Source organism: Chiloscyllium plagiosum, unplaced genomic scaffold (assembly GCF_037043375.1).
Source record: "Chiloscyllium plagiosum isolate Xiang-an unplaced genomic scaffold, Cpla_swu_hap1 HiC_scaffold_37, whole genome shotgun sequence".
NCBI classification, from domain to species: domain Eukaryota; kingdom Metazoa; phylum Chordata; class Chondrichthyes; order Orectolobiformes; family Hemiscylliidae; genus Chiloscyllium; species Chiloscyllium plagiosum.
Window position 1 is genome coordinate 17,270,284 of NW_028270175.1, and position 26,200 is coordinate 17,296,483.

Genomic DNA, 26,200 nt, shown 5'->3' on the forward strand with positions numbered 1-26,200 from the left:
ACAAGGGGTCGAAATCATGTTCTTTCAGAAATTTTCTGGGGCTGTGGTCAGAAAGAGGAAACCCTATGATGAAGTAAAGAAGAGACTGAGAGACTCGAACATTCAATATTCTTTAAGGTACCTGGCAGTGTTCAGCAGAGAAGGCAAAAGATTTCCTAGATACTTTAAAATAGACTGGTTGGATCAAATACTATGGACCATGCTGTTTCCTTTGTTCTCCCGGCTGTTTACTTCGTTTGCCTGACTTGGTGCCTGTAATATGTGGGGTTAGTGAGTTTTGAGAAGATTTGTAACTCCGGTTGAGGTTTTGGATGTAGGTTTGCTCGCTGAGCTGGAAGGTTCAATTCCAGATGTTTCATTACCCTACTAGGTAACATCTTCAATGGGCCTCAGGCAAAGCGCTGCTGAAAATTCCTGTTTTCTATTTATAATTTTGGGTTGGTCCTGTTCCTTTTCTCACCCCCTAAAACGTAACCGGAAGTGACTTCACCACAGGAAATGACATCATCAACCCAAACTACAAACTTCTGGGTGGCACGGTGGCACAGTGGTTAGCACTGCTGCCTCACAGCGCCAGAGACCCGGGTTCAATTCCCGCCTCAGGCGACTGACTGTGTGGAGTTTGCACATTCTCCCCGTGTCTGCGTGGGTTTCCTCCGGGTGCTCCGGTTTCCTCCCACAGTCCAAAGATGTGCAGGTCAGGTGAATTGGCTATGCTAAATTGTCCGTAGTGTTAGGTAAGGGGTAAATGTAGGGGTATGGGTGGTTTGCGCTTCGGCGGGTCGGTGTGGACTTGTTGGGCCGAAGGGCCTGTTTCCACACTGTAAAGTAATCTAATCTAAAAAATCTAATCTACAAACAGAAAGCAGGAATATTTAGCAGTGCTTTGCCTGAGGCCCACTGAAGATGTTGGCTGAAAATGTGTTGCTGGGCTTTTCCAGCAACACATTTTCAGCTCTGATCTCCAGCATCTACAGACCTCACTTTCTCCACTGAAGATGTTACCTAGCAGGGTAACGAAACGTCTAGAAATTAACCTTCCAGCTCAACGAGCAAACCTACATCCAATATGGGGGCTGTTTCTTCTTTCCCTTTCTTGTTATCTTTACTAGTCCCTTTTATATCATTTTCCTGGTTAGGGGTGGTCATTTCTTTTGTTGATAACAAGTGGGATCAATGTATGGGCTAGATGCCCACTTTTAATTTCCAGGTATATAAGATATATGCGATTAGATTCCCTATAGTGTGGAAGCAGGCCCTTCAGGTCCACACTGACCACTTTGGATAGTTATGGCCAACTGGTGTCACTGGTCACTTTGGATAGTTATGGCCAACTGTTTTGTTTACATCGTGCACCTGGAATATAAAGGGGCGATACTCACCGGTTAAAAGAAACTGCTCTTGAATCTCAGAAAGGAGAGGGTCGCTGTTGCTCTGCTACAACAAACTCATTTTGATGATAAAGGACCATCTAAAGGTACAGCAGGGAGGGTTCTTCTCGGATGAGCTTGGGCGATCTGATCCTCAAAGCACTAATACACGGGGAGGAGTCTGTACAGCCCCTCACATTTTTAAGTCATGCATTTTCCAGGCTGATGGCCCTTGGAGTGCGCCACACGATTATAGGGGGAGACTTCAACGGTCTTATGGATCCTGATGTGGACAGAATGCCAAGGGGTTGTCTGGGCATCTCCCCGCAATCCAAACAGTTGGTAGACCTATGTGGGGAGTGGGGTTGGTGGATATGTGGCGATGTCTTTACCCTAAGGGAAGGGATTTTACTTTCTTCTCTAACCCGCACAAGTGTCATACATGGATTGATATGTTTTTTGCCCTGCTGACTTTTTTGGATTCGGTACTAACCTGTAAGATTGGGAATATAGCTATCTCGGACCATGCGGCAGTGTATTTGGAGATTAAGATCGGGGTAATAGGAGAGATACGTGGCATTGGCGCATGGATCCTTGTCTTTTGAAAGACAGTAAGTTTGAGTATTTCACAAGGGAGTTTAAGACTTTCTGGAATATTAATTTGAGTATGACCGGTAACCCATTGGGGATCGTGAAGACTGTCAAAGCCTATTCAAGGGGTAAAATTATCTCGTACTCAGTAAATCAGTACTCGAGTTATACCAGTCAGAGGGTTGTGGGGATGAGTTGGCGAGGATGGAGTCCTTTTTGGGAACTTGGATCTTCCAGGTATAACTTCAGAGCAAGCCTCCCTGCTGAATACTCCTCTGACAACACAAGAGATACAAGTAGTGGCAAAGCGCCTGGCCCAGGTGGATTCCTGAGTGAGTTTTATAAGGATTTTATAAAAACATTGGCCGAGCCAATGTTGGGCATGTATAACCATTCGTACAGTCAGGACTACCTCCTGCCCTCTCTCAGGGAGGCTAATTCTTTCCCTTATTCTTAAGAGAGGGGAGGATCCTCAAGACTGCATCTTGTACAGACCCATCTCGCTGCTAAATGTGGATTTTAAAATTCTGTCCAAAACATTAGCAATGACGCTGGAGAAGGTATTGCCCTCTATTGTAAAGGAGGGCCAGACAGGCCTTATTAAGGGTCACAGCTCCTCTAACAACATCAGAGGAGTGTTGAATATGCTCTATGTATGCTAGCAAAGGTCGATCTCTAGCTTGGTAATCTCCCTAGATGTGGAAAATGTGTTTGATCGGGTGGAATGGCCATACCTTTTTTACGTTCTTGGTTTGGTTTGGTCTGGTCTTGGACAGTGGTGGTGGGATGGGGTGGGGTGGGGGAAAAGATCTTTACTGGCTGTTGGATAGTGATCCCATGGCAGTGGTTCTCACAAATGGCATAAAAAAATTAAACAATTTCAGATTTGGTAGCGGCAGCCGACAACAGTGCCCCCTTTCGCCGCTACTGTTTGCTTTAGTGATCGAGCTGCTGGCGGAGAACATTCAGAAGGACCCCAAAATAGTTGCCCCAGAAGTGGGAATAAGCGAGCATAAAATCAGTCTCTGTGCCGACAACAGTCTTCTCTTTTTGGCTAACCTGCCAACGTCCGTGCCGTCTAGTACAAAATATTAATTTATTTGGCTTTTTCCAGGTATAAAATTAATTTGACTAAATCAGAGGCCATGTTCATGGGAGATCTTGTCAGATTGCTTGACCTTGAAGATGAAACTATTTTCTTTTAGGTGGTCACAGGGTGGTTTCCTATATTTAGGCATTTTCATTACCTCCATCTTTCATCAATTGCACAAAGCTAACTTGTGTAATTGCTCGAGAGGATAAGACAATACCTTCAACGTTGGGACATGGTACCAGTATCTTGATTGGGTCAAATAGCTCTGATCAAAATTAATATTCTTCCTCACCTATTATACCCCATGGGAATGCTCCCTCTGGTGCTACCTAGGCAAGTGCTGTGGAGACTTAATGGTTGGCTTGGATCTTTCATCTAGCGTTGCAAGCACTCTCAAAGTTGCTAAGCTGCAGCTTCCACAGAGAAGGTTGGGGGTGGGGGGGTGGGAAGAAGAGGGAAGGGTGTGCGTGTGTGTAGATCTCCCAGACTTCAAAATATATTAAGTAAGTTCTTACGTGAATGACTGGCCTTATCAGGATCCAGGCAAAACGCCCCCTTTAATCTGCTATTTATGGATAGGATGAGAACTGTCGGAATATTGTGAAAATTCAGTAGTCATTAACATGGTCAAAGCACAGAATGATGCAACAGAGCGAGGGTAATTTACATAAGACCTCCCTGCTCACCCCGCTAGTAGGAATATCAGGATTTAGGCCAGGATTGATGGATTCTGGTGTTAAGTTATGCAAATCTAGGAAAGTCTCCAGTTTGAGAGACTTATTGGAGGTCTTGATGTCCTTTGATCACCTCAGTCACAAATATGGATTTATCCAGTGGGACTTTTGCACCTATTTTCACATCAGGAACTTTTCCAGAAAAGGACCTCACTATTGGTTCATCCCTATAAGTCTGATGTGGAGAGGAGGAGTGTGCTTTGGCCCACAGACCCCTCTCGCTTAGTACCCCCAATCATTTACAGGGACAGGGGTGCCTTGCAAGATATTGAAAGGCTCTACAGAACCTGGAATCAAGAATTTGGAGCAGAAATTTTGTCAGCAGTATGGGAGGATATCTGGGAGAATGTTAAAAAGATTGAGTTGTAATAAACACAGGCCATGCAACTAAAGATTCTCCACAGGGCCCATCTGGCTGTGGAGTGGCGAGCAAAATTTAAAAATGGAGCATCTCCCAAGTGCCCTAAAATGTAAAACAGACATTAGTACTCTCATACATTGCTTGTGGTCGTGCTATAAGATTCATAGATATTAGGGCGCCATCGCAAATCTGTTGGAGGAGATCTTGGGGAACTGAGGTTAAGGCAGATCCGGTATCTTTCCTTCTGGGATTGCCCAATCTGCCTTGACTAGATGAGCAGGAGAAGAAACTTGAATATTCTCACATACTGCCAAAGGAAGAACATTCTGATGAGCTGGATCCCCTTCCGGATGGCACAAGTTAGCGATGGAGCATGTTCCCCGTGACTTTCCTGACAATTATGGTGCACCAGAAAATGGAACTTTTTTTAAAAACATAAGGCCCTTTTTGTATCACGTAGATGAAGACTTATCAGCTAAACTGATTAGGGCCTTTGTATAGCTGCAAAAACTGTCTGGCGGGCCGGGGACCCCGAAAGGAAGAATCCTGACCAAATTCAGGTTTGTTAACTGATGCTCCAGATGATGGCAGCTTTGGTGGAGTGACGCTGAGTGGTGTAAGTTCAGTCAGTTTAACTCAATTCAACCTAATTAAACTTAATATGTTTAATTATTTATTGAAGTATGGGAAGGTTTTTTTCCTTAGTTTATTATTATTAATGCACAATTAGATTGTTATACTTTTGTAATTTTATAATTTTGTAAAAAAAAATCTTTTTCAATAAAAAAAAAGCACAGCAAGGTCAGAGTGGGTATTTTCCTCTGTTAGTGAGTTGTGAGAAGATTTGTAGCTCAGGTTGAGGTTCTGGATGCAAGTTGCTCACTGAGCTGGAAGGTTTGGTTTGCAAATTCCCCCCCAAAAAATCTTGCACCTCAATCTCATTTACATAACAATTACCTCCACTACTTTATCAATAAATACCTAGTCGAATTTGGTAGCCAACCCACTAACCGAAGGAATGGACGAGACAAACAATTTGTTCCATCACATCTAATTTCTGCTATGGCCTGTTGAATTCTCCTGCCAACTTCCTCAGGTATGCAAAGAGGATTGAAGTGGAACAGTTGCTTTGATTTTTTTTCCTAGCATTTTCTCCAGACTTCAGAAATGTTGTAGCACTTTTTAAAAATAGAGGACCAGAGCCACTTTCAACTTGAGTGCATTCACTGATCATGTGCCAAGTCTCTGTTATTTGCTTAGTTCAGCTCAATTTGACATTGGGTTTCTTACAGATAAAGTCAAGTAACTAATTACCATCTAACAGCTCACTGCACACTTAAGTGATGATTCCAGGCATGTGATCTAAAAATCTTTGCAGGATCTTTCTTTCATTTAGCTACCTCACAAAATATTAATTCACCATAGCCAGCACGGAGTAAGAATTTACAGCGAGTGGTGCCAAAAGGCTGTTGTGAAATAGAGTTCACAATCTCAGCTTTTATGACACGCGTGAAGTCGCACCATACCTTTACCCACTAAAGCATGCCGATCAGACAACAGTAATTGACAAGAAGGAAAATCAGAATCATTTCTACAAAATTGCAGCAAAGCTCACATTAGCTTTGATAGAAACTAGTTTCTTGAGTGAAATGTTTTTTCCCTCAAGCACATACCTTTCAACTCTTGTATATATTGTCCCTTGTTATCTTGTTAAGGGGCAAAAGGAGAAGATCCTCTAGCGATTGTGCACAAAAAACATAGCTTTTAAAAGGCATAATTAGCTGGGCTGTGTCAGTCATGTCAATGAATTTATCAAGTTGCACTAAGTATTATTTAGTCTTTCAGATTCTGCATAGTTCCTGGAAGATGATGTCTTTGGATAAAGATTCCACTTGTTTTGCTCATTAGAAAGCACCAAGTGACATGCTCTGGATTGCCATTTTTCTTTGTTCTTAAAGTCTTTGAATTCAGTGACTGTAGATAGTGAAATTTTACTATTGAATGGCATATTTTGCTAGAAGATGGTAGATGTCAAGATTATTTTTCTAAACCATCAGCAAAAGGTGCTGTCATGTTCTCCATCCACAGTTTTCAGGCAGTGCCTTTCAGATCACAACTTACTGCAAAAAAAAACAAAAAACACTTTCTCTATATCACCTATTGTGTTCTCTGGTTACTGACCCTTCTGCCACTAGATGCAGTAATTGCCTACTCTCCATGTCTGATTGAGATTTAATCGAAATGTTAACAATGCTTTCTGCTCCAGGTATTACCTCCATTTCTTCATACAACTTCAAGTCTTGACACTAAATATAGTAGGAAACTAACTCTTCCTTCAAGTATTTGTAATAATTAGGACTTTCATGAAAGTTTTTGATGGGTGTTAGAATTTGGAAAGAGGTGGAATGAACAGTACTTCATTCACGTGCATGTCAAATAAACTACAGGTCTTTGGATTGCAAAATGTCTTTAATTAAGGCTTCTTTACAATTAAATACAATTGAACAAGCTTAGCTGCAATGCCAACCTGAACAATTACACTTTGTACAAAAAAGGTGAAGTGGGACACAAATAGCTCAAGAGGCACTTGTTTGGGTTTGAGTAATTGCTGGGCACTTCTGAAACCAGAGTAGCAGCAATTACAGCACTAAAGGCTGACAGCACGTCCTGACAAAGAAACACAAACCAAAGTTAAATTTGCAGGCTGAAGGCATTAAGGCACCCCAAGTTTACAAAATCATGTCAACTAATTTTCAAGAAGATTATTTGAAAAATACTGTTTAGAAAAAGATTTTTCGTGATCCATTATACTGACAACACAGCAGTGATGGTTAATTCAAACTTCAGTTTTCACAAAATGCCAATGAGCTTGACTAGACAGGCATCACCCATCAGGCACTAGATTTCAACCCCTTTTGAATACACCATCCCAATGATTAAAACCAGCCAATTAATGCTGCGATTCAGATTACACATTGGGCATGGTGGTGAAGTTCTCAGTTTGGATTCTCTCCCTATTCCAAAAAGGACAGCAAAGCAGCATCTGAATCACTTTGTGATTCAACACACAATAGCTGTTGGCGATGTCTACAAAATACCCATCACTAATGTATTGCTTACAATTTGCCAATAGTGCAATAAAAGCTAAACAGTGCTAGACAATATTCAACATTTGTCAGAGACCAATCATCAGCAAATAAGTGAACGTCAAGTGCAACCAGGCAGCATTATTGATGAGTGGGAGTGAGAGGTGGAGAATAGCCAATAGTACTCGCCCAACCATTCAGATGCTGTGTATGTGTTGACACTTGAAGTCCTATTCAGGAGTGTATAAAATTTCCTTTTAAAACTCTTGTGCGAAAAAGATTTTCTTGAGTTCATGAACCTAGGTCAATTGTTGATGACAAAATTAAAGGCTTACAACCAATCTTTTAGTTTAAAAAAAAGTGACGAGATAAGCCTTCAACCAGCACCAAAGTTACACCAAATGAACAGCATATCATAGGGAAGCATCCCCCTTAGCTTGGAATTTCTCTTTAAAAAAAAAGACAAAGAATTTCAAAATGAAACACCTAACCACTTGTCACAATTTATGCACGGCTCATGAAAGCCCAACTCCTGAGCGCAAGGCACATAGATTCAAAGCTGGTCTAAATACCCATATAAAAAGTTTAAGGCCGTAACTTGAACTTTTATCTGGGACATTGGGCAAATAAGGCACAAGGCAGTTGTTAAAATAAGCTTTGTTTTTGGCTTTTGAGTATTTGTAAAAAAGGATAGAGGGAACTGGCACATTGAGGACAATATTTTGTTTGACAACAGAAAAAAATCTCCATTATTGAGCAAATCTAATTGCAACACTCCACTACAGTTCATTCCAAGAGGTCACTGTCAGCTCACAGGACAGGACTTCACAGGCTTTTTCCAGACCCAACACTGACTACTTATGCTGAAGAGGATACAGTATGGATGGTCAAAAGTTACAATTTCCTTCAAGTTAATCAGAAGGCAGAAACAAGAATTCCCACAAAAAGGTAGTGGTGGTTTGAAAAGTACATTGTCGGTCCCCTGAAAAAAAAAGGAGAAACCTCTTCAGGAAGAGTTACTATGGGCATGATAAAAGCCAACAATGTGCAACAGAAATGAAATTGAAAGTGGAACAGTATTATAAACTTCAGGTTCAGGAACCATTCTCCTATTTCAGATCTACTAGCAAAAAGGAAACACACCACCCTCTGACTTTGGTACTATTAAAAGCCACAGATGCAAGGGGACAATACTACTGTTGACTAGCTGTCTCAACCTTTTGCTCCTCGTCTCCTTAAAAGGTTTAACATGCAGGTAGCCCTCATTTCTACGTGCACAACAAAATGTTCATGATCCATTACTCTATCTATGCCTAGTCCTAACGGCCAAGACTAGCAACTGCAGCCTGCCAACAATTTAATTTGCATTGTCACTTCATTTAAAACCTATGGGTTTTAATTGCCAAAAATTTATAAAGTGTGTATTTTTAAAAAAAGTGATAGCTTAGGAAAGTAGGGGGAGAAAGAAAGTCCCATCTGCTTATTTTGATAATTATAGTCAACAGACAGCTTGATAAATAATGATCATGACCAGGAGTTCAAGTGTTGAGCAGTTTCTGCATTAAGGTGACAAAGACAATTAAGAATTTATATTATTAGGACTTCAAGTCTCCTGTGGAAGGATTGGTCCCACCCAAGTCGAAGATGTCAACAGCAACATACATCTTTCTGAAGTTGTCAAGTATCATGTTGCCTTGTCAGTCTATCACTTAAGTACAGTGAGTGATCAACAATGGGGAAATTAAAAGATTAATGCTTTGTAATTTTACTTGAACTCCTGATTATAAATCAAATCTCCCCCAACACAATGTTTAAACCAACAGACAAACAAATGAACCCTTAAAAACATAGTAGATAAGGTGGGTTGAAACCAATAAAGTCCTCCTCTGCCTCCAATTTCCAACAGGCAAGAAGTTGGTCTTATGTGGTCTGCCAAACTATAAAGAGAGGGGGAAAAAAAAAAGGAAAAAGGTTTAGAGTACACAACCTTATTACTGATTTAAAGGTTTATTATGCTGAATCTCTTACACGCAAGGCAGCAGGAAACTGCTCAATACATATTACTCAAATGACAAGTTTCAGGGTTACTGCAGACACAACCTGAGCAGTAAAACACAAGTCCACATTATGAGGCATGAATTAAAGCTCAATTAACATCTCTGATCTCAGCCTTAATGCTGCATTTTTAAAAGAAAGATCCTGGAGACATGGGTGCTAATGGAAAGGGTGGCATTTATTTCCCTTTCCTGGTTACCAGATTTGATATCTGGAAGTTCCCAAGTAAGCTATTCCATTGCGTAGTTTAGAATTAATTTAGTTAGGTAGAACTTTCGATGGAGCAGTTTTTGTCAGGTATGTTCAGGAGGGTTTCCTTACTCAGTATGTAAACAGAGCAACAAGGGGAGAGGCCATTTTGGATTTGGTGCTCAGCAATGAGCCAGGACAAGTGTCAGGTCTCACGGTGGGAGAACACTTTGGTAACAGTGATCACAAATGCCTCACATTTACCATAGCCTTGGAGAGGGAAAGAAGCAGTTACCGAGGGAAGATATTTAATTGGGGAAAAGGAAATTTTGATACTATCAGACAGAAGTTGGGAAGTACAGACTGGGAGCAATTGTTCCCAGAAAGGACACAGCAGACATGTGAAGACTGTTTAAGGAGCAGTTGTTGCGAGCGATGCACGAATTTGTTCCTCTTAGACAGGTTAGAAGGGGTAAGATTAAGGAACCTTAGATGATGAGAACAGAGGACCTTCTCATCAAAAAAAGGCAGCAGCAAGGAGTGAGCATAGCTTTATAGGATTACAGGCTTGCTCGAAAAGGAGCTCAGAAATGGACAGAGGAGAGCCAGGAGGGGGCACGAAAAAGGCTTGGCAAGAGGGATAAGGGAGAACCCAAAGGCATTTTACTCGTAAGTGAGGAATAAGAGAATGATCATGGAGAAGATACGGCCGGTCAGGGATAGCGTAGGGAACTTGTGCGTGGAGTCTGAGCAGACAGGGGAAGCCTTAAAGGAGTTTTTTGCACTTCAGTTTTCACTAAGGGACTTTGTTGTGAATGAGACCTTTGAGGAGCTGGGATACAGGCTTGACCAGATCAAGATTGATGAAGTTGATGTGCTGGAAATTTTGGCAAACATTAAGATTGATAAGTCCCCATGGCTAGACCAGATTTACCCGAGGCTGCTCTGGGAAGTGAGAAACAAGGTTGCTAACCTGCTAGCAAAGATCTTTGCCTCCTCACTCGCCATGGGAGTCGTACCAGAGGATTGGAAGGAGGCAATGTTGTTTCTCTTTTCAAGAGGGGTAATAGGGAAATCTCTGGCAATTACAGACCAGGCAGTCTTGTGTCTGTGGTCAGCAAAGTTTTAGAAATATTTGAGGGATAGAATTTATGACTATGTAGAAAAGCATAGCATGAGTAAAGGCAGTCAACGTGCCTTGGGGGGGGGGCAAATCATGCCTCACACATCTTGAGTTCTTTGAAGAGGTGAAAAGACAGGTCGACAAAGGTCGAGTAGTGAATGTGAGCAAGGCATTTGCTAAGGCTCCCCATGGTAGGCTCATTCATAAAGTCCGGAAGTATGGGACACAGGAAGATTTGGCTATCTGGATTCAGAATTGGTTGGCTGACAGAGAGCAGAAAGTGGTTGTAGATGGAAAGTATTCTGTCTGGAGGTCAGTGTTGAGTGGGGTCCTGCAGGACTCTGTTCTTGGGCCTCTGCTCTTTGTAGTTTTTAATAAGTGACTTGTATGAGGTTGAGAGGTGGGTTAGTAAATTTGCAGATGACACAAAAGGATGGAAATGCCGTTGATAGCATAGAGGGCTATTGCAGGCTATAGTGTGACATAGACAAGATGCAGAACTGGGCTGAGAAATGGCAAATGGAGGAGTTCAACCTGGATAAATGCGAAGTGATGCATTTTGGAAGGTCGAACTCCAATGCTGAATATAGGATTAAAGACAAGATTCTTGGCAGTATGGAAGAACAGAGGCTCTTGGTGTTCAAGTGCATAGATCCCTCAAAAGTTGCCACCCAAGTGGATAGGGTTGTTAAGAAAGCATATGGTGTTTTGGCTTTCATTAACAAGGGGATTCAAGTTTAAGAGCCGCGAGGTTTTGCTACGGCTCTAAAAGTCCCTGGTGAGGCCACACTTGGAATATTGTGTCCAGGTCTGATCGCCCTACTATAGGATAGATACAGAGGCTTTGGAGAAGGTGCAAAGAAGGTTTACCAGGATGCCGCCTAGACTGGAGGGCTTGCCTTATGATAAGAGGTCGACTAAACTTGGACGGCGAGCAAGAGCGAGGTGACCTGATCGAGGTATACAGATAGAGAGGAATGGATAGAGTCAACAGCCAGAGAATTTTCCCCAGGGCAGGACTGACAGACATGAGGGACCCTAGTTTTAAGATATTAGGAGAAAGGTATTGAGGACATGTCAGAGGAAGGTTCTTTACGCAGAGAGTTGTGAATGCATGGAATGAGTTGCCAGCGGTGGTGGTGGAAGCAGAGTCATTAGGGACATTTAAGCAACTGCTGGACATGCATATGGACAGCAGTGAATTGAGAGGTCCGTTGGTTAAGTTATTTTATTTTACATTAGGATTAAAGCTTGGCCCACAATGTTGTGCCTAAGGGCCTGTTCTGTGCTGTACTTTTCTATGTTCTAACTGGAGTCTCTCAACCCAGATTGGCAAGGACTGCAGGTTTACTCCATTGAAGGGCTTGTACTGGTTTTACTAAGGCAGTCTAACTGATGTGTGATCACTTTATTTTAAAAGCAGAGACCAAAATCTTTTAAATTTCTAATTTAAAAACATCTAAATTCAGATTCTCAAAATTGAATTGATAAGCAGATGAAGTTGCTCCTTTCTAAATGGATTAATGAAACAAACAAAAACAACCAAGAATAATTTTTAAAAAAAAAGAAAGAAGAGGGGGCTTGGATACTCACCAATTATGATAACAATAATGATCAGGACCACAGCTATTAATATTGCCCACATCTGAGGGGGAAAAAAAGGCACTTAATATAATGAAGACATTACTATTAAAAGAAACAAGCAGCCATGAACAAAGTTCACAAGATCTATATTGCATCGGTTACATGCAAGCCAACATACTTCCTTCTCTAATCCATGAACATTAACAGCCTTACATTTTATTCAGCATCTAAACTGCACAGAGTGACTGCTATATTACCACCACTCACCCAAAAACAGTACTACACAACAAAGCTAACTAGCTGATCTGTTCCCAGCAGTGGGATGGAGGTAGGCCAGACACAATGAGAATATTGCCTTGGTTGTTCTCACAGAACCAAGGTCAGTGCAAACCAACAGAACCTTGGGTTGAATTGGTATCACTGGAAGGACAGCACTACAACAATAAGCATTCCTTACAAAGAAAGGAGTGTCATCCGAATAAAAAAAAAAGCCTTTTGTGACAACTAAGTCAGTTGAAATCTGATATGGTTATTGCAATGCTGGCAAGGCTGTTAAACTGGCTAGACAAAACCCAAACTAACAGCAAACAGAAGAAGAATCATAACCTTACCTTGCAGTTCTTCCACCAATATTTGCGTTTTAGTTTTGCAGCACTGGTCTCAAACTGAGATGCACCGGCTTGAAGTGCATCAGCTCGGTCATCCAACTCTGTAAGTTTCTGATCTCGTTCAAGGACTCTGTCCACATTCACTCTCATGATATCCACAACCTAAGGGTGACAAAGTACATGGGAGTGTGAAGAACAAAAAAAAATGTTGCTGTTGCATATTATCAATGACCCAAGGGTGGAGGACCCAGCACTACTTCTCTCATGAGTATCCAAACACTTAGAACAAAGTGCAGAAAAGTAAAATGAGGTTGTTAATTCATAGAGTTAGTGTCCTCTGCATGTGCTAGATACTCTGAATATAGATGGTATCAGGAACTCCAACATTCCAGACAGGAGGTTCATTGATACTCATGTCTACAGTCAGACAGCCAAAGAAAACAGACAGGTTTATTCCCACATGCCCCACTGTGGAGGTCTATAACCATCCATCGGAATGACACCGGTCACAAATCAAAATCAATGATTGAAAAGTTGTTTAAGTATAATTAAAGAAATCCTCAATTTGTCCACCACTGTAAAATACTTTGCAAGTAAGTGCAACAGAGAGCAGCCTCAGACAGACAGTGTCACAGTAACAAAGTAGTGCCAAAAGGATCAAGAAGGTCACATGCTGACTATATTTTACTCAAAGTAATAAAAGTTTAAAATGCAAATATTCCTAGTGTGTGCCAAATTTCAACCTAACCACCACTAATTCACTTCAAATATTTGAGATGGTCCTTGCAGCAACCTACTTTACAAGTCACAGAAATACTTACGTGAGGTGCTTTTGTACATGTGATGCTCCACCTAGGAAGTGGTATTGACTACAGGCTGTGAAAGTATACTGCAGAAGAAAACATTGGAGGCAATACATTCTACTCTTCATAATTGTGACAGTCTTATCTTGTGTGCTTCCATGTACCAATAGAAGTGTCTCATCATATGTTCAAGAAAAATGCACCTGCACTACAGCCTTTATTTACCATAAAAAGACATGCTAAAAAAGGAGTGCTTGAGAGTGCAAGAAGGGATTTTAAAAATAAAAATAGGATTGGGAAGACTGATCAAATACCACATCACAAGGAATGGGTTACAGGGAGTTGGAGGTTTAAAAGGAACATTTTTTTTTAAAAAAAAGGGATCATGAAGGGATCTGGAGCACGCAAAGATCAACGTGGAACACAGGGGAGCACGCAAAAGGAAAAGGAAAAAACATTTAAACACCAGTGAGAAAGTAAGGATAAATACATTTGGAAAAAAAAAGGACAGGTTCAAGTCTACAGAGTACCAGATAGGCATAACCTAAAAACTGGTTAATCAGAATGTTGGAGCAAACAAATAAATCAAGGGATTCAATTGCAGATGGGCTGAAGCAAGGAGGTGGTGATTCAGTGATTATCTGCTGGAGAGATAGCTTGGTACTCTGTATATCTCGTTTACTGCTACTTAAGTCGTAAACCAGAGGGAAAACAAGTACCAATATACCACAAAGTGAGTTTCACTCACGATGATTTAACATTTACACCTTCTGTCTCCACACCCAGTAAGGTTGTTGTTCCAGATATATTCTCAATAGCAACAGAAAAGGTCAGCTTCAGTACTTCTTTGTTTTGCAAACTGCAAACCTTGGCTGTAGTATTGAGATCATCTGTAGCAGGCAACAGGTATTGCAACATCACATCCTACCAGAGAGGTCAGATCCTCTTTAGACAGCTGAAATCAATAAGGATGATTCAGGGTTCATCTTTCAATTCTACCTCAGCATAATGCATATTGAATGGAAGAGGCCATGGACTCACTGTCTAAATTAACAATGCCTTTTATTAAGCCAATTAATAAGTCACTAGTTAGCTCAGCTAGACTATCCACTTCCGGAACATCTGATCATGGAGAGGGTACAGAAATTTATCAGAATTATACCAGATGCACACTCAATTATATAGCAAAACAAGAGCGGCTGGAATGGTTTATAGAGGGAAGGAAAAAGAAAAATGGGATATCTGAAATGGTAAAGGTTTTGGAAAAAATACATGTAAGGAGAAACTATGTCCCATGGCTGAAGGATCAATAAAAAGGGACAATGATTTGAGATATTGGCAAAAATATTAGAAGGAAACACAGGAGAATGACATTTGACATTGCAAGAACTGAAAATGTATGGGTAGAAAGAGTAGAGAGCAGATTTAACAGTGATTTTCAAAAGGGAATCGCATAAATGCTCAAAAGACTATGGTGAGAGGAGAGTGGGACTAATTGATTAGGTCTTTCAAAAAGAGAGAGAAAGAATGGGCGAAAATGCACCTTTTCGTTGTATCAATGAATTCATAAACTCAGTATTTTCCTAATTGTGCCTGATACTAAGCTGGGTTATCTATTGTAATGTGTCAAATCAGCTGAGTTGTGATGTACGCATGTCCCAACGACAAACTACATTTGCTCATTTCAGCTGAACTAAATAATCAAGGGAGGATGAAGAAACCACAAGGAAATGCAGATAGTGCCAGTGTCCTCTAATTGAAATTTCTGTAGTTCAATAACATCTCATTTATGAGCACTCAAAATATAGTTTATATCAAGTAACTTCAATGTAGAAAAATACCCAGGATACACACAGTGACATAAAAATTGAAACCAAGCCACAAACCAATATAACAGATTATCATATGCATGAAGAAAGAGAGGCAGGTTTTAAGCAACATCTTAGCTTTGACAACTTTGTTCTGAAGCCATGGTAGCCAATGGCAGAGCAATTAAAAAAGAGGCTGTTCAAATACCACTAATACCTTTGCAACAACCACATCCTCACCCAAGCCAAACTTTTCAAAAATAAAGCTTTAAATCACAGAAAACCAGCTCAGCTGGAAGGGACAATCTGTGTGTCTGACAGACTCATGAAGCAACTGTTTGAAACACAGTAACAGTAACACATGCCTAGGGAAATCTTTTAGAGATGTCCTCACAGCTTCAAATGCTTTGGTTCTGACAAAATCTTAACTGTTTTCAGACATTGCCAGGCTTGAATATTTCCAGCATTTTACTGTGCTTATTGTTTGTGTGTCAGGCCTACATCATGAGGGCATGCTACAGATGTGCAATTATAAAATAACACTGAACTGAAGCATTACACAGATAACCTTACCTCATCCACTTGGGCCTGGGTCTGCTGCAGTTTCCTGTTGCTGCCATAGGGTGTTGGTCCAGCTGATGGATTACTTGAGGTGCCTGGAGCTGACCTGCAATTGAATGAAGCAGATTATTCTGGTGGAATTTCACTAAAAAAGTATTTGTTTAAACTTGGAACAAGGCAACTCAGTGAATGACTGTCGGCTGAAGTAAAACAGATTCACAAGAGTTAGGTTTTTCTTATCCAACCTTTTTCTAAAAGAAATCTTTCATGGGACATAGGAGTTGCTGCCTTCATCAGCATTTGTTGGCCATCCCCAAATGCTGTTGGACTGAGTGGCTAACCAAACCATTGAGGGAAGTCATGAGCTAACCATATTGCTCAGGATCTGGAGTCATTTCAGTCAGATTTGAGAAAGCTGACAGATTTCTTTTTCTAAAATAGAATATTAGTGAACCAGATCAAACTTTGCTTGCACTGTGGTGAGGTTCAAGCCTGTCTCCAGAACATTAAATCAGAATTCTGGATTATGAGTCCAGTGACATTACCACTATGCCACAACCTCCTCCACAAAGACGAGGTCAGCCATTCAGAAGAATATAAAAACTAACAATTCAGCCCATCAAGCCTGCTCCACCACCTAACATGATCATTTCTGATTTCATCTTAGCCTCAACTCCACTTTCTTAACACTCCCCATAACCCTTCTACCCATTACTGATTAAAAATTAGTCTCATCAAATTTCAAGGTAGACAATGTCTCAGTATCCACCACACTCTGGGGTAGTGAATTCCAGATTCATTACTCTTAAGAATGAATTTCTCATCTGTTTTAAATCTGCTAACCTCTATCCTAAAACTATAGTCCAGAAGGAACCTATGTCTAATAAAAGAAAATACCAACTTAAAGTGCAGATGTTAAATCAAGTGCAAATAGATGTCACCAAAAAAAGAAAGTCACTCGGATCATATGGCACAGAAACAGATCCTTTCACCAATATCCCCCATGCTCACCAGGTTTCTCAAACTATACAGTCCCATTTACCTGCATTTGACCAATATCCCTCTAAAACTTTATGTCCCTGACAAAGGTGTCTTAAAAAAGTTCTAATTTTAGCTGCCACTACTTACGCTGGCAGCTCATTCCATACATTCACTACCCTCTGAAAAATGTTCTCCCTCAGGTCCCTTTTAAATTTGTTTCCTTCTTACCTTAAAATCGATGCACTCTACCTTTGGACTTTCTTACTCCAGGGACAAGATCTTGGCTATTTACCCTATTTATGCCTCCTCATTAATTTTAGACACCTCAATAAAAAGGTCACTTCTCAGCCTCTTGCGTTCTAGGGAGGAACGTCCCAGTCTATCCACCCTCTCCTTATGACTTAAACTCTCCAGACTCAGTACCATCTGTAGAGTTTTTGTTGCACTCTACAGTTTAAATAATAAAATCCTTTCCAATAGCAGGGCAACCAGAACTGTATGCAGTACGCCAAATATGGTCTCAAAACATCTAGTATAGATATTAGATGATTTCCCATCTTCTGTACCTGATGTTCTCAATGAAATCAAGCATGCCAAAACACCTTCACCATCCTGTCTACTTATGATGCCACTTTTAAACTATATACTTGCACCCATCGGTTGCTCTGTTTGACAAAGTCTTCAAAGATTATACAATGTTATATTCACGCAAGGTCATACAAAAATCGCACACTTCCAAAGCAAGCAGTGTAGTAGCAGTCCAGTTTACAATGTGTGCATTGTTTCACGATTGGTAATTCGTCTTTTACTTGTTCTGTTTTAAAAAAAATGGCTGGGGGGGGGGGACCAAGATGGAGATAACTCCTGACTCTTCTTGCAAACTGCTACTGTTCACCAGCATTTTCAGGATGAGGTACAACAGCGATGCCTGACACTGGTGAAGTGTGTGTTCTACATTAAGATTGGGCACTTCGGAAAATAGAATTACGAAGCTTGGGAAACCCAAACATAAGGATCTCTACAAAAGTGAGGGTTAATCCCCAATATGAAGTGGGGATAGGCTTCAAACGCAAGAATCTTTTGACATTAAATATCAACTAAAGAACATTCCAGTTCTATTACAAATGGAGTCCTTAAGCAGTTTCAAGTGTACAAGAGTCTATGACCTGAATTACTGAGAAGACAGCGAGACAGAGGATTGAAAATTTCATCCCAAAAGTCAAGGACTTATTAGTAAAGTGTTGGAACATAATTTGAACTTCGGACAGAGGGTATTCTAACCCATGTATAGGAACAAGCAGCTTGGAGCAACAATTCAAAATACATCAGCTTGGGAATAATTAGCTTCCAAAAGCTTTTCCAGTTATCTTTGCACCAGATCCTCCAGTGGCATTATAGTCTAACCAAAAAAATTCCAGAAAGTTAACCTTTGCTCATTAGATCCCATGCTAATTTCTAGAACACAACTTCCCAAGGTGTGGGTTGCAAATTAAGTTTTGGCATTGCAAGATCTGAGACAGTAATAACTGCCAGTGTTCAGACTAAGTTACAGCAGCCGTGCTCGCACACTAACAAGCGCTCGCAGTTCTGAGGGATTGTGACAATTTAAGCCTTCAAGTGGAGCGAAAGTGGAGGGAAAATGCTCGGGAAGTACTGCTCTCGAACAAAGCTTCCCTTAAAAAGAAAGAGAGAGAGAAATTCCAGAGCTATGGGCAGTAGAAGATCCATGTGAGCATGCAGATCTGATGGCACACGCTCTCATGTTACAAATGCCTTACACACGAGACAAATAGCATCTTTAAGAGAGAAAACATTAATGTTAATCCCACATGCTTGACAACCTACTCCCATTCCCACTTTTTCTCCCATAACCTTTGATCCCTTCAGCCCAAAGAACTATGAATATCTTCAAGGAGCTAGATAATGTTTTGGCCTCAACCACTTTCTGCAGAGAATTCCACAGGCTCATCGCTCCCTGGGTGAATAGATTCCTTCTCATCTTAGTTTTCTATCCTTAGACACCCCGGATTCTGGGCTCCCTGCTCATCAGGAACATCCTTCCTGTGTTTATCCTGTCTAGACTATTGTAGGTTTGAGATTCCCCACCTTCTTCCAAACCCTGTGTCACAGATAGACAGGGCTGTAAAGAAGCCGTTGAGTATGCTTGCATTCATTGCTCAGACCAGTGGGTATCAGAGTTGGGATATCATGAAGTTGCACAGAATGTTGGGGAGGCTGTTTTTGGAGTAATGTATGCAGCTCTGGTCACCTTGACTGTAGGAAGGTGATTATTAAATTGGAGAGAGCGCGGGAGCAAAGATTTACCTGGGACTGGAAGGTCTGAGCTATGGAAAGACTGGGCAGGCTAGGACCCTTTTTCCACTGGAGCGTAGGAGGTTCAACTGTGACTTTAAAAGTTTATAAAATCGTGAGGGGTATATTTTTTAAAAGAGAGGAGAAACATTTTCTTTTTTTTTTAAAAAAAAAGGGGACTTGGTGGACAATTCCACCCCCCAAGAGGGTGGTTCATATGTGGGATGAACTAATCAGAGGAAATGATGGATGCAGGTAGAGTTACAACATTTAAAGAGACATTTGGACAGGTACATGAATAGGGATTTAAGGGGATATGGGCCAAAACACCAAAATATACAACATACATAACTTCAGTAGTGCAAGGTCAGGGATCTTGAACATCATTCAAAAACAACTGGGGAAAAAAACAACACCTCATATCCTGTATGAACAATTCCTGCTATGAGCAAACTAATTGCATGCTCCACTCAACTGGGCAGTGGAGAATAAATGAGAATATTGCCAGGATTTGGAGGTGCTAGTGTTAGACTGAGGTTGACAAAGTTAAAAATCACAACACCAGGCTATAGTCCAACAGTTTATTTGAAAACACTAGCTTTTTTGGAACACTGCTCCATAACCACATTACTGGAAAAATAGCAAGAAACTTTTTTAAAAAAAAGTATATAAAAGATTCAATCACTACGTCTTTTAGAAACCGACAAACTGTCAACAACTAAGCAGTAACTACCCATGAGGTCACTGGAAGAATGGTCATGAGATATTGATGCAGGCAGGGAGAAATGAATCACTTGATAACAGTTTAACTACAAAAGAATAATGAAGCTCCTTATCTGTATTTGGTGATGTTTAGGAGCCAGTCTCCCTCATCTCTACTCTCTCAATTTGTATCTGCCAAAGGTGCTTCTAAAGTGTCACTAGGTTTCAGGGTTTTGACCTAGTGACTGTGACCGTCAAAATGTACTAGTCAAGAATGCAAGCAATTACAGAAGGGATGATGGACAGTGGGCAGCACGGTGGCACAGTGGTTAGCACTGCTGCCTCACAGCGCCAGAGACCCAGGTTCAATTCCTGCCTCAGGCGACTGACTGTGTGGAGTTTGCACGTTCTCCCAGTGTCTGCGTGGGTTTCCTCCCACAATCACAAAGATGTGCAGGTCAGGTGAATTGACCATGCTAAATTGCCCGTAGTGTTAGGTAAGGGGTAAATGTAGGGATATGGGTAGGTTGCGCTTCGGCGGGGCGGTGTGGACTTGTTGGGCCGAAGGGCCTGTTTCCACACTAAGTAATCTAATCTAAGTAAGATATTTAGTGAATTATTCAATTCATCTCATGAGCTTCATAGAGAGTCTCACTTTCATAACAAATCATTTATACTTGGACCTGTCTGGTCACTTGAAATCAACCACACAAACAGCAGTGATAGAAACAAGCAAGACATGCTCATGTACAGCAAAGTCCTGGTGTATGTACAAACTGGCCGTCATGTTTCACAACAATGGCTACACAAAGTATTTCATTGGATGTCAAATACTTCAGAATATCTCAGAATTGAGAAAGTGCAATTTGTTTTATTTACTGAATACAGCTCAAGAGCTGTTTCCCTATTGAAACACCAGACACGTGGGAAAAGTAGCCACATCTTGAAACAGGCTCACAGGCTTGATACCAATTTTTAACTACTGCTGAAAGTAAAGCAAGTATTGCCACAAAAGACCCTGGAAGGAGACAAGAAAGGGAGGGGTGCTTTATTCCTGAATTCCATTACACAATTTGGGACTAAAGAATCTGGGTGAATTTCAAAATAACTGTTTTGCAATTTACAGTAAAGCAAAAGAAGAATTTGTTAGTTCAAGTTTGATCAGCACAACTGCAAGACTGAAGGCCAAAAAATGTTCAGTAGGTCAGGCAGCAACTTCTGAAAAAAGAGCAATTCAACTCAAATTTAACTCTCTCTAAGTCATACCCATCAGGTCAGACAGTATTTCCAGCACCTTTTGTTTTTATTTCAGCTTGAGTGTTGCCTTCATAAAGGAAGCAGCCTGTTGAACAGGAAGAACCTCAAAAGCAAAGTTTGGCATCATGACTTCAAGCAAAACCCCTTCACATGTGCCAGTCCTCAATAAACTTACATTTTAAAATTAAGGTACTGTCATGTGCTCATTCTATTTTGCAAACCCATCCGTGGGATCAATCTTTCCACCCTTACAATGCTCCTAAAAACACTGCACCCCTTTAGGTGTGGATTCCTGCACATTTTAGTATTGTTCTGTCAAAGGTGCCTCAGTCTTCACATACCTACACATAAGCACTGCATTTCATTCACTTCAAGATGCTCAAAATCTGAATAATTTTGGTCTCCTGCCCCAACATCCAACAATACCTGGCAAGAAGTCACATGACACCAGGTTCTAGTCCAACAAGTTTACTTGAAATCTCAAACTTTTAGAGCGCTGACCCGTTGTCAGATGAAGACCCCCGTCCAACATCAGCACCTCCACATCATAACAAGAGTAGAGTATCAAACAAAATTTGATAAAAGGCTCTGTAAAGTGCTTCAGGAAGTTTTAAACAAACTACATAGAATCGAGATGCCGTTGGAGTAAATTTCATCTCCATGACTGCTCGTGAACTGTCTGGAGTTCTGCCAAGTGCCAGTGGATACAAGGGTTATCATTATACTGCTTTTTATTCCAGGTGTTTGGAAAAGAATTGAGAGTGCGCTGATATTGGCGAGTTATTAGGCTAGAAGATGATTTTATTTGTGAAATCAGGAGGGGTTTGAAGCAAATGAGATTTTTTCTCTTCAAATTCAGTTAGGCCAGTTGAAGTAATGAGCAAACAAAAACAAATACTGCAATAATAGATGTCAGTTTGCCAGAGCCCATCCTAATGCATACTTGGTCAATCCCAGTCACAGCAGCATTTGTAGCACATGGATTAAGATATTTAGAAATGTCCAGTTATAAATAGACAGGTTAGTTCAACAGCTCATTACACTACAAACACCATCATAGCTGTCAAAAGGTCCACACGAAAGCCAGGGTAATGGAGCGCAATTGGCACTTATTTTTTGTTCCACAAGGGATAATTCCTAAAATCTCTGGAAGGAAACTAAGCCTGAAGTTAAATCAACCAACCATTTGAAGTTGGAAACAACAGGTTAATATTTCATTGGAGCCTGTTCAGATTTTGTCCTTTCAAATGGGAAATGTTTGAACATCAGGGTAAAACAGTAGAAGCAAAATCATGAAGAGTTAGTTGTTGAAAAAAATTCAGATAGGCAGCAAATTTCAACACTAGCCTTAAATCTAAAAAAAAAGTCATTTAATCCTATCCTTATAACATGTTCAGTCATCACCCTTGTCCTTGCTAATCTACACTGGCTCTGGCAAGGCTTCCATTCCCAAAGGTTTATCCTTGATTTGAAGTCTTTCCACAGCTTCATTCCTTCCCATTTTTACCATGAGCCTTTCAATTGCAACCTCTCTGCTTTTTAAGAGGTACTTAGTACAAGCAAAAATCCAGTGTTCTATCATATGACTTCCTGTGAAATTTTGACTGACAACACTGAAGCACTGGAACATTTTATGTTAAAAGCACTGTACAAATAGGCTATTGTTATGTTGCTTGATCAGAGTACAAAAAACAATGCAATAAAATGAGCCAGAACACTAGACTGTTTACACAGCATGCTAAGCCCTGTAACAGGTCAGGATGCCTAAACATAGTTGATGACAAGTTATTTACACATTTTAGAGTCACTTCCTGGTTTCCTTGAGATGGATGGAATAAGTTGACATGTTTCTGAAGTTATTTACCATTATTAAATAGCTTGTTAATCTTTCAGTCATAAAGTAACACCAAATGAACAGTGCTCTAACCCTACCTGTTCAACACAATGACTCATTCTACAAAAACAAACTCAGTTTTGAAGGATTATGCAGTTTGGCACAAGTTCACACATCTAATCTACCACATAGCCATTTCAATGATTAACTGTCTCTAATTCTGGCCCAAATAGGCTGATGCCCCAGTGAACTGAGAAGTAGATCAGTTGCAGCCACAGACAAGTCTCCATTATGAATTATGCTTTAACTGAAAGCAAACTCAGAAATTGCAGCAATACAGCACCAGTTACTTCCCAAGTAGCACAATTTGCTCCAAGTTCGAGTGAGTGGTAAAGGAGTCAAGCTTCCAATAAATGGCTTGTTAAGAAAAAAAAACACTTTACGCCACATTTTACAAGAGACAAGAATGGTATATTAACATTTCTCTAAACCATGCTTATGCAGTTGAATTTCACAACATATTTTATTTAAACAGAAGAGATCAAGGAATATACTGAAATCTAGGGAGAGGGAACACAACTTTAGTGACTTTGGAAAGCAACAAATTTAATTGGGAACCAAAGTATTAACTCAAATCAACTGAGAATCATCAAATGATGCAAGTCTGACAGAACGGCTTTGTTACATAATGCATTTTTGCTAAAGTCCACCCTTGTCCAACTTTGTATCAAGTAAAAGTACAACAATAGCCTTAAGTAAAAAAGATAAGATGAAGAAATGTGATTTCTATTTCTTGCTGTTCTAGATTTTACTTCTGTTGTTGTTGTGTACAGAGAGAGATAACAGTCCATTAAGTAGAAATTCAGGAAAAGGATCTTTGAGGTCCACTCTGCTGGTTGCATGTAAAAGAAAATGCCCAATTTCATTTTACCCACTTACAAGTCACAAACACCAAGTTCCTTAAAATGAACTGAAAGCCCAAGTTCCTACCCCAGAAAAAAATTACACACAATTCCCAACTTGAAGCATTGGTATTTCCCCAGCAATCTTCCTTTCATGCTAAAAGGCAGCTAAAATCCAAGAGTGACAAAATATGTCAGTCTAACCTTTGAAGGCAGCAATATCTGTAAACACCAAGCCTGAACAGTAATTCATAAAATGCACAAGGTGAAAGCTACTCAGAATCAATACCGCAAGATACAGAAAATAAATACAAGAATGAAACAACAATAACATAGCACAACCAGGGAAATTAAATTGGTCAAGACACTTTACTTACTTTTCAAAAAAAAAATGCGTTAACTTCAACTCAACTTTAACACTTTGCATATTACTTCAAGTGTTAAGTTTAGAAGTTGTACCGATTTTTAACATTTAAAGAAATTAAGAGGCCGAGCCCCTATTAAATGCCTGGTTTCTGGCCTATGCAGCCAAATACAAGTTTGCGGCCTTGCCCCCCCAACACAAGCCTGCAGCTCGCCTGGAAACTCGATGGGGTTTCAGCAGCTCTCGCCCGGCCACGGTTTGGAGTCGGAGATCGTTCCAAAAACAAAAACTGATTTAAGCGGGCGGGAAGACGATAGAGAAACAAAAGCTGAGGTAACGTCAGAATAAACTTACATGTTTTCCAGCGAAATAAACCGTTCGATTCGGACACACGGATGTACTCAACGTTGGAAGTTGGGTGTTGTCAGCAGCTTGGAGACGTCACCGCTTCCCAACCCCCACCTCCTGCTGTCAGCAGCAATAAATCCTACTCCCAAAACCAATACTTCACTCTCCCCTTTCTCTCGCACATCCCAAATGCACCAATGAGGGCAACATTTGGGTAAATTTTCATTGGATGTTTCTAATTAAAAAGAAGAAAGCTCCACTTCGTTTTGAGCCAGCAATAACTTGCCTTCATTGCACCTTTGATATCCTTCACAGAAGCAATTAACAAACAAAAATGGACATTGAGTCAGCCACAAAAAGGAGGTAGAAAGGTGAAAATTCAACGTTTTTGTCTTAAATGTTTTTTGTACTCTGCCTAGTTAGCTGTGCTTTATAAACCAGAAAAGATTATTTTAATATGTAAACATTAAAATTGTATAACCACAGGGATCAAGGTTTACTTATGTTACTATGTTTGCATCATTATAAAGAAGCAGGAAAATACTTTTCTTTATGTTGTGGGAAAGGTGATGTAGTCAGCCTGATTGGTTTCTGAAAGTAGCACCATATACTATATTCACAATTTAAAATAACATGTAAATTAGGTTGATTTTAATTTATACAGTTAGAAAGGGAACTTTAGGAACAAAAACAAATTACTGGAAAAGTTCTACAGATCTGGTAGCATCTGCTGAGAGAAAGCAGAGTTAACATTTCAAGTTCAGTGACCCTTCTTCAGTTCTGACCTGAGTTTTTCCAGCAATTTCTGTTTTTGTTTCTGATTTCCGGCACCCGCAGTGGAGTGATTAAAACAGGATCAAGACGCACACAGAGAGCAGGGAACTTTTCTAGGATTGAAAGAGTTTACAGAGATTGGAATTAGTGAGACCGTGGAGTGATTTTAAAAAGTTGAGAATTTTAAAATTGGTGCGTTGCTTAACTGGGAACACTCAAGCTGAATAAGCCCAGATATGAATGCATGTTAGAATGTAGGAGGTAAATTTTGGATGACCTCAAGTTTACATCAATTCTGAGAGGGTGGCCACAAATTGGGATTTAAGGTAAGTTTTAAGGTAAAAATGTATTGGTGAGGATGTAGGGCGGAGATAGATGATGTTGCAGAGTTGTAAAAACACAGCATTGGTGAAGTTGCAGCTATATCGGCAGGATGTGATGCTGAGGGTATGAAATGTGAACAGACTTGGGCTGCCTCAGATAATTGCACCAAGAGGGATGAAGTCAGTGGCTAATTAACTAAGTTTGTGACAAGAACCAATGACTTCTTGCAATATTTGGTTGGAGAGCATATCTATTGATCCAGTACTGTATGCTGTTCAATGTTCTGACTCTTTAGAAACAAAGGAGAAGTCAAAAAAGGTGATAGTGAGGTAGAGCTAGGTGTTTTCAACATTTGGAAACTGACACTGCAATTATACAAAGATGGATGGCAGGTCAGAAAATTTGACAGGATATTTAAAACAAAAAAGGTAAAGC

At 40.4% G+C, this 26,200-nt stretch overlaps 1 protein-coding gene across 1 annotated transcript; it reads right to left on the reverse strand.

The window, feature by feature from the left end:
• Positions 1–6,599: 6,599 nt before the first annotated feature.
• vamp3 (vesicle-associated membrane protein 3 (cellubrevin)) lies at positions 6,600–24,787 on the reverse strand. The gene is made up of 5 exons (XM_043675999.2): positions 24,674–24,787; positions 15,979–16,072; positions 12,798–12,956; positions 12,196–12,247; positions 6,600–9,172 (listed from the first exon to the last, which is right to left on the reverse strand). Coding segments are annotated over exons 1-5 (324 nt in total). The 5' UTR covers positions 24,676–24,787; the 3' UTR covers positions 6,600–9,155.
• Between the last annotated feature and the right edge of the window lie 1,413 nt (positions 24,788–26,200).